The following is a 16,467-nucleotide window of genomic DNA, read 5'->3' on the forward strand; positions in this document are numbered from 1 at the left end:
TGCTGGGCTCCGGCGATCCTTCCACCTCAGCCTTCCAAGTAGCTGGAATTACAGGCATGCGCTACCACGCCACGCTGATTTTTTTAATTACTGTAGAGATGAGGTCTCGCTACCCAGGCGGGTCTCGAACCCGCGGGCTCAGGCAATCCACTCACCTCAGCCTCCCAAAGGCGCAGGATTACAGGCTGAGCCACCGAGCCCGGCTAGTAATCCCACTTTAATAGGATACTTGATCTAAGTACAGTTAGTATTAAGGTATAGTGATTGTTTTTTCTTTAAATTTACTTACTTCTTAATTTAGTCTCATCCCAAGTAATATTCTTGAAATGATTGAAGTATTAAGTACATATTTCTTTTTTTTTTTTTGAGTTGGAGTCTCACTCTGTCACCCAGACTGGAGTGCAGTGGCCGCTTCCGGCCACCGCAGCCTCGACCTGCTGGGCTCCGGCGATCCTTCCGCCTCAGCCTTCCCAGTAGCCGGAATTACAGGCATGCGCTACCACGCCCGGCTGATTTTTTTGATTTATTGTAGAGATGAGGTCTCGCTGCCCAGGCGGGTCTCGAACCCGCGGGCTCAGGCAATCCACGCACCTCAGTCTCCCAAAGGCGCGGGATTACAGGCTGAGCCACCGAGCCCGGCTAACTACATATTTCTAACATACAGTAAAATGACAGCCATTCAAATTCTAAATGTTCACCATTGGTCTAAAATAACCTCTTAGGCAATCAGTAGTAACACATCATCCTTGATAACTAATCTACCTACATCTTTTTTTTCAGGGAGTTTTTTTTTTCTCTTCCCAAGTTGGAGTCTCAGTCTGTCGTCCAGGCTAGAGGGTAGAGGTACACTCACGGCCACCGCAGCCTCGACTTGCTGGGCTCAGGTGATTCTTCCGCCTCAGCCTTCCAAGTAGCTAGAACTACAGGCATGTGTAACTACACCTGGCTAATTTTTTATTTATTGTAGAGATGAGGTCTCGCCAAGTTGCTCAGGCTGGTCTCGAACCCATGGGCTCAGGCAAAATCTTCTCACCTTGGCCTCCCAAAGTGCTAGGATTATAAGTGTGAGCCACCACACCCGGCAGGAGTTTATTAATAATGCAAAAAGGCTCCTAAGCAGGAGAGGACCTGAAAGAGCGTTGCCCAACATCTATCTTAACACAAATGCTTTAAATGTAGTATTAAAATATGAATAAGAATGTGGAAGTCTTCACATTTTCCATATACCATCCATAAAAAAATTGTGAAACTCAATACACAGATATTAGCAAATAACAGCACTTTTATTAGCAGTATTCAGTGGGGAAAATAAAAGCAGCTTCTGATCATTATTTCTGTTTTATTTGTTTCTTAATATGTCCATGTTTCTTATGTCCTTTCTTCTTCTTTTTAATGAGTACAGCCTTTTCTCCAATAAATGAACTTTTAGAATGTCCTTTTTCCTTTTTGGAAGCAAAGTTAAGTTTCCGCTTAGGTTTACTGACATTCTTCATACCTGGATTTGAATTCTGTAGTTTTAACTTTTCTTTTTTAATAGAACGCATGACTCTTAGTTTCCTTCCCATTAGTTCAGAATTATTTAACTTCAGAGCAAGATAAACAGCATCTGTATTCTGCAATAAGAAATTATATATATGTATAATTTCCACCAGAAACTCATCTGCAAAGAAACTAGTAAAACAGCGACTGTAACGGATTAGAATGACTTTCATGTTTGCACACAGAAGCCCCTCCCATTTCTGGGAGTCCAGTCCCAAGTGATTCAGCTACCTGCTTAACGTCATGGTCCTCATGTACCTTTCCCCCAGAAGCATTTTGCCTTGTCATGTGTTCAGTTAAGTCACAATCCCATAGCTTCATTTTTTTCACTGTAAAATGAGATTTCGACTGACTAGTCATATGAAATATTTTACAACAATGAACTTTTTTTTTTTTTTTTTTTGAGTTGGAGTCTCACACTGTTGCCCAGACTGGAGTGCGTTGGAGGCTGCTGGTGTGCCGCAGCCTCGACCTGCTGGGCTCCGGCGATCCTTCCACCTCAGCCTTCCAAGTAGCTGGAATTACAAGCATGCGCTACCACGCCCGGCTGATTTTTTTTTTTTTAATTTATTGTAGAGATGAGGTCTTGCTGCCCAGGCGGGTCTCGAACCCGCGGGCTCAGGCAATCCACTCACCTCAGCCTCCCAAAGGTGCGGGATTACAGGCTGAGCCACCGAGCCCAGCAACAACAATGAACTTTCTTCTCATAAACCATCTTTCTGTCAAAGCCCTGCTGTGTTAGTTGACTTGAGAGCAGGGAATTCTCCATTACAGCCCCTGAGATGTTGGACTAGATGCCTTCTAGGGTTTCATTTAGATCTAAAATTCTAGTATTCTTTTACTCTAGTATAAAACTATTAATGCTAACAGCTCAGAACATCTATGAGATGTTTGTTAAAGGACTTTATAAGCTAGTATCAGAAGACAACAGAAACAATAAGGTAACTACAATACAGTAATAATAGCAACACAGGCTGTAATAAGCATTCTACAAAAGCTAGCTGACAATAATCATCAAGACCTTTAAAAATGGTAACATAGGCCAGGGGCAGTGGCTCACGCCTATAATCCCAGCACTCTGGAAGGTGGAGGCAAGAAGACTGCCAGAGTCCAGGGGTTCGAGACTAGCCTGGGCAACTTGATGAGACCTCTTCTCTACAATAAATCATAAAATTAGCTGGGTGTGGTCACACGTGCCTGTAGTTCCAGCTTCTTGGAAGACCGAGGTGGAAAGATTGCCTGAGCACAGCAGGTTGAGGTTGCGGTGGCCGAGAGCATGCCACTGCACTCCAGCCTGGGTGACAGAGTGAGACTCTGATTCAGATTAAAAAAAAAAATGCTAACATGCCTTGAGCCAGGACTCTACTAACAGGGTTCTATCCTAAAGAAGTAATCCAAAATGCAAGCAAACTTTTCAGGACTAAAAGATAACCACTCCACAATTTCAAAGATTGAAACATGGCGGGGCTCGGTGACTCAGCCTTTCATGCCAGCACTTTGGGAGGCTAAGATGAGTGGATTTGAATTCTGTTGCGCCCAACTTGGTGAGACCTCATCTCTACAATAAATTTTTTAAAAAAATTAGCTGGGTGTGGTAGCGCGCCTGTAGTTTCAAGCCCAACTCAAAAAAAAAACTCTGCCAATATCCAACATTTGGAAATGGCAGTACAAATTATGTTACATCACTCAATGAAACACACTTACACGACAGAAAAACATAAAGCAGGTTGTTAAACTTCATGTTCACAGACAGAAGTTCAACTACAAAAAAAGGCAGCACAGGAAAAACCTGAAAAGAAATGTATTGCTGCAGGCAGTAAAATTTAAAGGCCATCAGATAGTAGGTATGGTAGGCCCTCCACATCCAAGAGGTAAGCATCCGAGGATTCAATCAACTGCAGAGGGAAAATGCTTGGAAAAAATTAAAAAACATAATGATATAACAGAAAAAAAATAATACCAGTATAACAACTATATTGTATTTGCAACATATTAGGTATTATATGTCATCTAGAGATGATTTAAAGTATACCGGAGGATGTACATAGGTTGTGTGCATGTTTTATGTAAGGGACCTGAGCATCTGCATATTTTGGTATCTGAGCAGGGTCCTGAATGCAATCCCCCATGGATACTGAGGGATGACTGTATAATCTTTTAATACTAAATAATGTTAGGCGTGAAACACTGGTTAATAACTAGTGAGCTAAATACAACCAATTCTGTACACAAAATAAAATTTTCTTCTATCTGAGTGAATGATCATTTTTTTCGTTCCATCTTATAAAAGGTAAAGATTTAGTCTAAAACATTACTTAACATTAGTGTGAAGAGAGAGAGAATTAGGACATCTTCTGGTTAGGTGCAATTATAGCAACACATTGATTATAGCAGGTTATGAAACCAGTTTTCTGTTGTTGTTTTTCTTGTTTTGTTTTTTGTTTGTTTGTTTGTTTTTGAGTTGGAGTCTCACTCTGCCACCCAGGCTGGAGGGCAGTGGCAAGCTGCTGGCCACCACAGCCTCAACCTGCTGGGCTCCTGTGATCCTTCTACCTCAGCCATCCAAATAGCCAGAACTACAGGCGCAAGATACCACACCCGGCTCATTTTTTATTTATTGTAGAGACGAGGTCTGGTCAAGTTGCCCAGGTGGGTCTCGAACCCGTGGGCTCAGCCAATCCCCTTGCCTCAGACTCCCAATGTGCTGGGATTATAGGCTAAGCCACAAAGCCCAGGCTGTTTTTGTTTTTTTTTTTGTGTTGGAGTCTCACTTTGTCACCCAGACTGGAGTGCAGTGGCCGCTCCCGGCCACCGCAGCCTCAACCCACTGGGCTCTGGCGATCTTTCCACCTCAGCCTTCCGAGTAGCCGGAATTACAGGGGCGCGCTACCACACCCGGCTGATTTTTGATTTATTGTAGAGATGAGGTCTCACTGCCCAGGCGGGTCTTGAACTCCTGGACTCAGGTAATCCACTCACCTCAGCCTCCCAAGGGTGTGGGATTACAGACTGAGCCACCGAGCCCGGCTTTTTTTTTTTTTAAAGAGACAATATCTCGCTATGTTGCCTAGGCTGTCTTGAACTTCTAGGCTCAAGTGATCCTCCTGCCTCAGCCTTGAAATGTGCTGGGATTACAGGTGTGAGCCACCACGCCTGGCCTGAAATTAGTTTGGTTTTTCGTTTGTTTGTTTTGGGGTTTTTTTGAGTTGGAGTCTCACTCTGTCACCCAGACTGGAGTGCAGTGGCTGCTCCCGGCCACCGCAGCCTCGACCTGCTGGGCTCCGGCGATCCTTCCACCTCAGCCTTCCAAGTAGCTGGAACCTACAGGCGCGCTACCACACCTGGCTAATTTTTTGATTTATTGTAGAGATGAGGTCTCGCCAAGTTGCTCAGGCTGGTCTTGAACCCGCGAGCTCAGGCTTGTTTTTTTTTCTGAGTGAGAGTCTCACTCTGTCACCCAAGCAGGAGTGCAGTGGCATGGTCACGGCCACCACAGCCTCTACCTGCTGGGTTCAGGTGATTCTTTCACTTCAGTCTTCCAAGTAGCTGGAACTATAGGCATGCGCCACCACGCCCACCTAATTTTTTTGACTTATTGTAGAGATAAGGTCTCGCCATGTTGCCCAGGCTGGTCTTGTACCCATGGGCTCAGGTAATCCTCTTGCCTCTACCTCCCAAAGTACACCTGGCAAAATTAGTTTTCTTAAGACAGAATTTGAGAATGAAAATGAGTTATGTCTGAATGATGACAGCAGTGTTAACCTCTCCCAGCACATCTCAAAGAACAGTGACAATGCATTTTTGTTCTGCCATACCTCAAAGAGCACATAGCCAAACCCTTTGCCGACTCCTGTAACTTGATCTCTCACAATCCGCACTGCCACAACACTTCCACAGTCCAAAAAGTGTTTCTCAACAGCAGATTCTTCAACTTCTAAAAACAAATTCCACAAAAATGAAAGATTTGGCATCTCCTTAGAAAAGAGGATATATTTGATGAGTAAGACATTTTATTGCACACTTTTATTTTTTTATTTTATTTTATTTTTTCTTGTTGTTGGAGTCTCACTCTACTGTCGAGACTGGAGTGCAGTGGCCGCTCCCAGCTACCGCAGCCTCAACCTGCTGGGCTCCAGCGATCCTTCCGCCTCAGCCTTCCAAGTAGCTGGAACTACAGGCACGCACTACCACACCCAGCTAATTTTTTGATTTATGGTAGAGATGAGGTCTTACCAAGTTGCCCAGGCAGGTCTTGAACCCGCGGGCTCAGGCGATCCACTCACCTCAGCCTCCCAAAGCTCTGGGATTACAGACTGAGCCACCGAGCCCGGCTGACATTGCATACTTTTATATTTTTTTTGTTTTTTGTTTTGTTTTGGTTTTTTTTGAGTTGGAGTCTCACTCTATCACCCAGACTGGAGTGCAGTGGCCACTCCTGGCCACTGCAGCCTCGACCTGCCGGGCTCCGGCAATCCTTCCACCTCAGCCTTCCCAGTAGCCGGAAATACAGGCGCGCGCTACTACGCCCAGCTAATTTTTTATTTATTGTAGAGATGAGGTCTCGCCAAGTGGCCCAGGCGGGTCTCGAACCCGCGGGCTCAGGCCATCCGCTCACCACGGCCTCCCAAAGTGCTGGGATTCCAGGCTGAGCCACCGAGCCTGGCCTTATTGCACACTTTTAAAAGCTAGTCTTAAAGCAAAACATTAAGTTACTACTCAGTTTTTATTTCCCTGTTATTTGTTTAATAAAGTTGTCTGTACTTTGTTTAAATAAACTTACTGTATGGGAGATTCCCCACAAACACTGATCTCTTGTCCCTCTGAAACACAAACAGAGTTAATAAACATCACCAGTTGAACTGAACCGTAAGTCCTTATCCTAAGATCCCCACTGCCTCTTATCCTCCCCATACCTGATGGGTCACCTGCCTCCTGATTAACCACACGTCTGTCCCTTATTTAACTCTCTGTTTCTTCCGTCTTCCCCACTGGACTGTGAGAGCACTGAGGAGGGAGGGACTTTTTGTTCAAAGCAGGCACTGGCACATGGTAGTGCTGAGGAAAGCCTTGGTATACTGTGGGGTCCACAGACTTCCTGAACAGGACATGGAGTATCTGTTATGACTACTCAATCCTGCCCTTACAGCTTGAGAACAGCCCACAGATGACACCCAAATGAATGGGTGCAGTTGTGTGCCAATAGAACTTTTATTACCAAAAACAGGCAGCAGGTGGATTAAGCCCTCAGGTTGTAGTGTGATGCCCTGTGCTAGGTCTCCAGTCAAGCTCAGGCTCTCCTCCTCCAGGCCACTGTCATTTCTCAACTAAGTTGCTTTGACACAGACAGAAACAAGTCCTACATGTGTAGGGGTGAACTCTTGGAGTCATCCCCATACATTTCCAGACACCTCTGTCAAATGCAAATATTGTCAAATCACTCCTGCATTTAAACTTGTAGAACAGTTCCTGAATGAAATCTAGACTTCTCTGCATTAAGCACAGTGGACCGGGTTTTCATGATTTGGTCTCTACCTATTTGTCCAATAGCACCTCTAATTACTGCTTCTCACACCTACCCAGCTAATAAGTATATCTAGCTCCTCGCCATTCCCTAAGGAAATTAAATTTGTTCCCAACTGTTTATACTATTTATTTCTGCCGAGATTTCACCCTAGTCTTTTTTTTTTTTTTGAGTTAGAGTCACTCTGTCACCCAGGTTGGAGGGCAGTGGCACACTCACAGCCACCACAGCATCAACCTGCTGGCCTCAGGCGATCCTTCTGCCTCAGCCTTCCAAGGAGCTGGAACTACAGGTGCGTGCCATCATGCCCGGCTAATTTTTCTTGATTTATTGTAGAGATGATGTCTCACTAAGTTGCCCAGGCTAGTCTCGAACCAGTGGGCTCAGGCAATCCTCTCACACAGTCTCCCAAAGTGCTAGATTATAGGCATGAGGCACTGTGCCCGGCCTACCCCAGTATTTTTTTAAAAACTCTGCCTAGATAATTCCTCATCTTTCAAGACTGATATGAAACCTACCGTGGAAACTTTCCTTGTCCTTTCTTGCTGGCACATTTCCAAGTGCCCCATTGCTGAGCTGACTAAGCATCTTGTGAACTTATGACAGTAATTATCATACAACAGTGCCACAACTTGTCCCTCTGCTGATCTCCACTATATACCACTGGCGCCTGGAGAGTTGAGACTGTATCTAGGAATGTATGCCTGACAGAGCACATACTAAAAAACTGTCTAATGAATAATGAAACTTTCTAGATCTCATTCTATAAACTAAGGTGTTAGACCAGATGATCTCTAATATACCTTCCAACCTATCTCTCTATGATTATTTGATCTAATGGTGGGGTGGGGGACATAACGCAAATGGAAGAGGACTGTCTTTGAAACTGATATTGACCTAAGTCTCTGTGCCACTCCTATCACCAACTTGTGACCACAGATAAAGTCTGTTTCTTTCTAAGCTTCCCTCACACTCACACTGATTCTACTCCTCTCCCAGCAAAAGCCCAAACAGAAATATTTCTCTCTACAAAGGTCTAGTTAGGGTTTGTTTGTTTGTTTTTGAGTTGGAGTCACTCTGTCACCCAGGCTGGAGTGCAGTGGCACACTCACGGCCACTGCAGCCTCAACCTGATGGGCGCAGATGATCCTTCCCTCTCAGCCTTCCAAGTAGCTGGAATTACAGGCACGTGCCACCACACCCAGCTAATTTTTTTGTTTTATTGTAGAGATGAGGTCTCACCAAGTTGCCCAGGCGGGTCTCAAACCCATGAGCTCAGGCAATCCTCTAACCTCGCCCTCCCAAAGTGCTGGGGTTATAGGTGTGAGCCACCGCAGCCAGCAGTTTGTTTGTTTTAATTGTGTCTATGTTACCCAGGCTGATCTTGAACTCCTGGTGTCAAGGGATCCTCCCATCTCAGCCTCCCAAAGTGCTGGGATTACAGATGTGAGCCACAGCACCTGGCCCTTGAGTTAAGTTCTTTAAAGAAATCTGGTACTACTTACAGATGAGGTCTCAGATGCAAGATCAACTCTAATACGAAATCCATCTGCAATTTCAGCCCCATTTCTGTATTATGAATATAGAAAGGAAAAATGGCTGTTAAAAATGAAGACTGAATTACTAAAATATTTACTCTAAAGGAAAACCAAAGAAAAAATTGTACCCACATGTACTCATATTATAATTCTGTTCAAAACTCAGAGATAAAATTACCTTTTCAATGCTTTTGTAGCAGCACTCTCGTCCTTAAACACAACATAAGCGTTAATATTTTTCTGATCAGGATGAATTTTACGTCTACATAGAAAAAAAAAAAAAAGACCATGTAAAATGTGTTAACCTCAAAGTCACTAGAATAAATCCAGCTTGCTTTCTCTGCTGAATTAACATGTGACAGAAATTGCTGAGTGAAAGTTTCATCTCCTTAAACAAATATTTAGTAACAATTAAAAAAAAAACAACTTATGGAGATATTGGTAGAAATACACAACCTATACCTTCCTGGACATCACCACCATAAGAAAACAGATGGACTACCCACAAGACACCCATGTGTGCCAATCTCTGGAAACAATATAAGGATTAGAAACAGTATCTCAGCTGCAGCCCCATATCTACAACACATGCTGGGGGTGCAAAAAAAAAAGTATTATACACATTTTAAGAGATGTTATCGATGTATTGCTTTTTGAAGGTGAATTAATGGTAGCATGTGTAGTATGAAACTTGCTCAAGGCAGGGCTCGGTGGCTCAGCCTGTAATCCCAGTACTTTGGGAGGCCGAGGCGAGTGGATTGCCTGACCCCATGGGTTCAAGACCAGCCCAGGAAACTTGGTGAGACCTCATCTCTACAATAAAATAAAAAATAGGTGGGCACGGTAGCACATGTCTGTAGTTCTGGTTACTAGGAAGGCTGAGGTGAAAGGATCACTGGAGCCCAGAAGGTCGATGCTGGGGTGACCATGAGCACGCATGCCACTGCATTCCAGCCTGGGCGAAGGAGTGAGACTTCAGCTCAAAAAAAAAAAGAAATCTGCTCAAAAGGTGGCGTTAATATTAACAAATAAATGCTAGCATCAACATGCAATAAGCAGGGCAGTCAAATAAAACTGCAGGAAGCACGTTGGTCATTGAAGGAGCACAAGACTACTTTGAAGTGGTATTTGAAATTTGAGAACACTGTGAAAGTACAATAGAGGCGTGTGTATGCAACAGAACCTCCAACATGCCTAACAATTACATGCATTAGTGAGACGTCTGAGATGCATGGTACTGTGTGTGATGTGTACAAGGAAGGATCCAGGAGGTCTCACACAGCAACAGGTCCAGCAGTAGCTCTCCATAATCAGAAGTGTCTGGACACTGATGGTAACCATTTTAAGCACCTCTTGTGATAGCAGAAGTCAAACGTGACTTGTACTCATCTATTGTTATTGGTATATAATGAGTATTACATTTTAAATAGGTTTTTCCTTTCTTAAAATGTGATTTTTTTGGCACCCTCTGTCTAAACAAGTGTAAAAAGACAACTCAAGCTTTCCTTTTTACTGTAAAATAAATAAAACACCCATATAGAAAAGTGCACAATCACATATAGCTTGGTGAACTGGGAACAGCTCAGCATCACTGCAGTAGTCGCCTGCTCAGAAGCCTCTCTGTGACCCTTCCCCTCTGAATCCCCTCCTTCCCTCCAAAAGTAGCCACCATACCTGCTTTCATAAGGACCACTTTCCTGCACATGTATGTGTTTGTATCACCCAGTGTCTAGACGTTATACTTTGGTGTTGGCCATTTTTGACTAGATACATCTTTCTGGTCTTTAATCTACAGAATTCTCCCTGTATCTCTCACTCTGTCTTACTGTTTGACCTGTAGAATTTCCCACAGCCTAGATTTTGCTGAGCACAAGCTTATAGTGCAATACAGTTCAACATGTACCTTTATACCCTCTATATTTCCTGCAAACTAGCAGCTAGATCTCAAGGTTTGATCAGACTCAAATCTCACCCTTTTTGTCAGGACCAGAGGTACGTGTTGTATTCTTTCAAGGGGATGCATGTTATGTCTGGTTTTCAGTACTTTTTAATAACTGCTGCTAGTGCTACTCAATGCCTAAGCCCATTAACTCACTAGCTTTGAAAAACGGTGATATAATTTGGATGTGATAAGTCAGCAAAAAGGATCTAGTAATGACCACAGATCCTTCCCTAACCTAGTGACAAAAATGCTAACACATAAGGAACTGGCAAAGAGTGCCCAGCATGACTCATGGCATTCTGTAATACTACACTATTTAATAGTTTTACATTTGTAAAAAAAGTTGTGATTTACTGACTGCCTTATATATTTCAGGTACTGAGCTAGATATTTTACATACCTCATTTAATCTCATATCTCTGACATGGGTGTTAATTTTCTGAATTTATGAATAAGGAGGCTGAGACTCAGAGGCACATAACCATGACCATAAGGTAACAAGTGGATGGACTAGGTCTGAAACCAACTCTAGCTGACTCCACAGCCCTTCTCAGTCCACTCGACACACAGCTGGTGACAATATACAAATCAAACATATCCTAGTATATTTCCAGCATTCTTTTAGTACAGAAAAGACCTTATCAGCACAGGGAGTACAGAGGACAAGCACACAGCTCTACTTGGCAGAAGCATGCCTTGCATCAAGAATGATAGATAATTATTAACAAGTAATGACAGCCAAAGTTCTGCTTGCACCTAGAATGTAGGACGCCAGAAAGAGCATCACTCCCACCCTTACCAGTAAGAAGAAAGCAGATAACCATCAGCACCATAACTTTTTTTGGTACAGCCATCAGAGAGCTTAAGTAGATGGGAAACCAAGTAGCCTGGAAGCTAAGGCCAGGCCCCTCCACCCAAGCACACAGGGAAAGCACTGGCTTTGTTGAGGCAGGGCACAGGGTCGAGATGCTAGGCACCAGGCAAGCAGGAAAGGCTGTAAACTTGATTTCACTAAAAGGCTAGACCTGGACCTGAAACAGAAGCCCCAGAGGCCACTGACACAAGAATGCACATCTGTCTACAGGGTCTGTCCCAGTTACCTCTGCTGCTGTCCATGGGAAAGACAGAGCGTGACTGTGGGTAATGCAGGCCCAGGGTACAGAGAGAAAGGCCCAAGAGTAGGGAAGTCACAAAGCCCCACCTGGTTGCTTCTCCCTATGGAAGAGAAAGCTAAGCTGCTAGGGGAGGGGCACAAACCCTGTCATCTCAGGGCACAGAGAAGATGCCTGCAGCTGGAGGAAGGGAGGTCTCCTGCTACTAGGGGAGGGATAGGAAATGTCCTTCTGCATCAGACCCAGCAAAGGTACAAGGCAGAGCTTGGCTGCCACAGGAAGGAGGGGCTGATCAAGCACCCATGAAACACAGATACACGGGGCCAGGACAGCACAGACCCGACTGCCCCTACTCCCACCAAACTGTCAAGTAGACAAATAACAGCACTCTCTAAACCGCTTCTTCAATAAAACATAACACTTTTGATGTTTAAAAGACACCTTTAAAAAAGCTAGCCTCAAACTGGAGTAAAATATCTGAAACATATATAGCAGGAACATATATATCCAGATACATGAAGAACTCTTGATAACTCAATAAGATGAAAAAGTCACTAGAAAATGGACAAAATCATAGTGCCAACATTTCACCAAAGAATCGACATGAACAGTCAGTAAGCACACAAAAAGATGCCTAGCATCTTTAGTCATCAGCAAAATACAGAATAAAACCACAAAAAATAAAATTTGAGAATGGTTCAAATTAAATGACTGGCAGGTGTTGGCGAGGATGTGAAGCAACTGAAATTTTCATATACTACCGGTGGCAATATAAAATGGCACAAGCACTCTGGAAAACAATTTGGCGGCTTCTTAGAAAGTTAAAATCTACCAACCATAAGACTCAACACCTGAATCCCAACCACTCTCTCAAGAGAAACGACTTGTATACAAATGCTTCTAGTATCTTTATGTGTGATAGCCAAAAGTGGAAACAACCTAAATGTTCACAAGCTGGTGAATGGATACGCAAACTCTGATACTTCCATCCAACGCAATACTATTGAGCAAGAAAAAAAGAAGAGCCAGTGATGCACGGCTGCAGTATTGCCAAGTCTCAAAATCCTTATGCTGAGAAAAGAACTCAGACAAGAGCACATGTTATATGGCTCCACATACATAGAATTCTAAGTGCAAACCAACATCCAAAGACAGACAGCGGATAAACGGTTGCTTGGGGACAGAGGTGGAGAAAGGTGGGGGCAGAAAGAAAACTGGGTGGTGAAGTAGTCAGTGTCTAGACTGTGGCAACGACTTCATGAGCATCTACAAATGCTAAAAAAAATCATAAAATTGCACACTTCAAATATTTGCCATTTAATGGAAATAAGCTGTAAATTAAAAAAAAGTTTCTAAAGATGTTGGCTATACCAAAAGGAAAAGTTTTACATGACAAAATTCTCAAAAAGCAAATGACAAACAGAGAAAATACTTATAACTCATATCACAAAAAGCTGATTTTGAAAATATCCCACAGATCAATAAGACCAACAATTGAACAGCAAAAAAAAGTAACAATTCAGACAAAAGGAAGCAAAATTGACTCTTTTTTTTTTTGAGTTGGAGTCTCACTCTGTCGCCCAGACTGGAGTGCAGGGGCCGCTCCCGGTCACCGCAGCCTCGGCCTGCTGGGCTTCGGCGATCCTTTCGCCTCAGCCTTCCGAGTAGCCGGAATTACAGGCACGCGCTACCATGCCCGGCTGATGTTTTGATTTAGTGTAGAGATGAGGTCTCGCTGCCCAGGCGGGTCTCGAACCCGCAGGCTCAGGCAATCCACTCACCTCAGCCTCCCAAGGTGTGGGATGACAGGTTGAGCCACCGAGCTCGGCGTCAAAATTGACTCTTAAATGCATGAAAAAATGTTCACTTGTAAAAGAAATGTCAAATACCTTTTTCATGTATCAGGTTGCCGATGACCAAAAAGCTAAAAAACATACTGTTTTTCTAAAGTAAAAAACTTTAACGTTGGTAAGGATGTAGGAATATAAAGAAGTTACCGCCTGTTATGGGAAGGCAGTCAAACTTACAAATGCAAACACCTTTCTGACCAAACAATTCCACTATTAGAAGTCTGGCCCACATATATGTTAGCCCATGTACAAAATCACCTAAGTACAAGGTCATTCATTCACTCTAGCATTTTTGTAATGGCCATGAGACTGGAAAAAACACTAAATGTCCATCAGTGGAAGGTTTAAAATAAATTAAGGTACCCCTTTCAATCTGAGTTCCTTGTAGATCCTGGATGTAGGTCTTTGTCTGATGTATAGCTTGCAAATATTTGTCCCAATTCCATGAGTTGTCTCTTTACTCTGTTGGTTTCATTTGCTGTGCAAAAACTTGTGTTTGATATGGTCCCATCTGTCTATCTTAACTTTTGAGGACTTCACCATGAATTAATCACCTACACATGTCCAGTAGGGAAACTTAAGTTTTCTTGAGGTTTTACTTAAATTAAGTCCTTGATCCATCTTATTTTGTTATCTGGTGATAGGTATTGATCCATCTTATTTTGTTATCTGGTGATAGGTAGGGGTTCAGTTTCATTGTTCTAAGACTGTGGCTAGCCAGTTTTTCCAGCACCATTTGCTAAATATGGTCTCCTTTCTCCAATATTTGTTTTTGATGGCTTTGTCCAAGATGAGTTCATTGAGGAACCATGGTTTTATTTATGAATTCTCTGTCCTATTCCATTGGTCTATGTGTCTGTTCCTGTACCAATACCATGCTGTCTCAGTTACTGTAGCTTTGTAATTAAGCTTAAAGTCTGGAAGTGTGATGCCTCCAGTTTTGTTCCTTTTGTTGAAGTCTGCTTTAGCTATTCATGCTCTTTTTTGCTTCCATATGAATTTCTGTACTGTGCTTTCTAGGTCTGTAAAAAACAATGCTGACAATTTGATAGGGACTGCATTGAATTCGTAGATTGCCTTGGGTAGGATGGACATCTTGACAAAAGATTCTTCTTTTGGGGGTGTAGCTATTATGAATGGACTTGTTTGTGTTTTTTATTTGGTTCTCAGCCTGCTTGTTGTTGGTGTACAAAAATGCAACTGTCTTTTGCATTCGATTTTCTATCCTGAAACTTTATCAGAGCCATTTACCAGTGTGAGGAGGTTTTGGACAGACTCTCCAGGGTTTTCCAGATTTAGAATCATACCATCCACAAAGAGGGATCGCTTAACTTCCTCTCTTCCCACTTGAATACCCCTGATTTCTCCTGTCTGACTGGTCTGCCTAGGACTTCCAATACTACGTTGAATAGAAGGGATGAGAGTGGACATCCTTGTCTGTTCTAGTTCTTATAAGGAATGCTTCCAGCTCCTGACCCTTAAATACAATATTGGCTGCAGTTTGTCATAGACAGGTCTTACTGTTTTGAGGAGTATTCCTTTGAGACCTAGGTGTTTGAGTGAAGGGATGCTGAATTTTATCAAATGCTTTTTCTCCATCTAATGAGATAATCATGTGGTTCTTGTTCACGTGATGAATTTTTTTTTTTTTTTTCTGAGTCAGAGTCTCACTCTGTCGCCCAGACTGGAGTGCAGTGGCCACTCCCGGCCACCGCAGCCTCAACCTGCTGGGCTCCGGCGATCCTTCTGCCTCAGCCTTCCAAGTAGCTGAAACTATAGGCGCGTGCTACCACACCTGGCTAATTTTTTGATTTATTGTAGAGATGAGGTCTCACCAAGTTGCCCAGACGGGTCTCGAACCTGCGGGCTCAGGCAATCCACGCACCTCAGCCTCCCAAGGTGCAAGATTACAGGCTGAGCCACCGAGCCCGGCTACACGTGATGAATTTTACTTATAGCCTTATAAATGTTGAGCCAATCCTGCATCCCAGAAATGAAGCCCACACGGTCATGATGGACGATCCTTGAAATGTGTTGTTGGATATGATTTGCTAGAATCTTATTGAGAATTTTTGCACCTATGTTCATCAGGGAAATTGGGCTGTATTTCTCTTTCCTTATTGGGTCTTTGACATTTAAAACAACCCCATTAAAAAGTGGGCAAAGGACATGAACAGACACATCTCAAAGGAAATATGCTTACAGAACTACTATTTACAATAGCAAAAACATGGAACCAACTGAGATGCCCATCAAAAGTGCTTACTTTGGCTGCACATATACTAAACTTGGAACGATACAGAGATTAGCATGGCCCCTGCATTAGGATGACACGCAAATTTGTGAAGCATTCCATATTTTTTACAAGAAGGGGATTGGCAGTAGCAGGATACTGCCAGGGAGCGGGTTAGGGGGAGCTACATAACATCAAAAAGGGGACCTGATCTCAAACCAGGCAAAGTAGGGACCAAAGAGAGGCCCAAACTTTGCCTGTACCATGTCCACTTGTATACCTAATCCTGAATTCTACATCTTAAAAAAGTGGACTGGATAAAGAAAATGTGGTACATATACTTCGCAGCTATAAAGAAGAACAAAATAGCTGGGTGCAGTGGCTCACACTTGTAATTCCAGCACTTCGGGAGGTGGAGGCAAGAGGATTGCCTGAGCCCAGAGGTTCAAGACCAGCCTGGGCAACACAGTGAAACCTTGTCCCTACAAAATAATTTTTAGAAAATTAGCCAGGCATAGTGTGGTGCAGGCCTGTTGTTCTAGCTTTCAAAAGGCTGAGGCAGGAAGATTGCCTGGGCCCAGGAGATTGAGGCTGCAGTAAGTAACGACTGTGCCACTGCACTCCAGCCTAGGTGAGAGAAATCTGACTGAAATAAAATAAATAAACAAATGGCAATTATCAACAACTCAAAAAATAAGAGCTGCTGGAGAGGGTGTGGTGAAAAGGGAACAC

At 43.3% G+C, this 16,467-nt stretch overlaps 1 protein-coding gene across 2 annotated transcripts in view; it reads right to left on the minus strand.

The window, feature by feature from the left end:
• Nucleotides 1–1,262: 1,262 nt before the first annotated feature.
• RBM34 (RNA binding motif protein 34) overlaps nucleotides 1,263–16,467 on the minus strand; it is a 33,106-nt gene continuing 17,901 nt past the window's right edge. The window contains exons 7-11 of one of the 2 annotated variants that reach the window (XM_021708863.1): nucleotides 8,777–8,860; nucleotides 8,566–8,629; nucleotides 6,320–6,359; nucleotides 5,355–5,470; nucleotides 1,263–1,613 (exon numbers count right to left, since the gene is read on the minus strand). In XM_021708863.1, the coding sequence (XP_021564538.1) occupies nucleotides 1,329–1,613; nucleotides 5,355–5,470; nucleotides 6,320–6,359; nucleotides 8,566–8,629; nucleotides 8,777–8,860 (589 nt within the window). In that variant the 3' untranslated portion in view covers nucleotides 1,263–1,328. Of the gene's footprint in view, nucleotides 1,614–5,354; nucleotides 5,474–6,319; nucleotides 6,360–8,565; nucleotides 8,630–8,776; nucleotides 8,861–16,467 lie in introns of both variants that reach the window. The other variant, XM_008050589.1, reaches the window with a different exon arrangement.

The sequence above is a fragment of the Carlito syrichta genome, unplaced genomic scaffold, assembly GCF_000164805.1.
Source record: "Carlito syrichta isolate Samal-C Ts95f unplaced genomic scaffold, Tarsius_syrichta-2.0.1 Scaffold153520, whole genome shotgun sequence".
Lineage (NCBI taxonomy): Eukaryota > Metazoa > Chordata > Mammalia > Primates > Tarsiidae > Carlito > Carlito syrichta.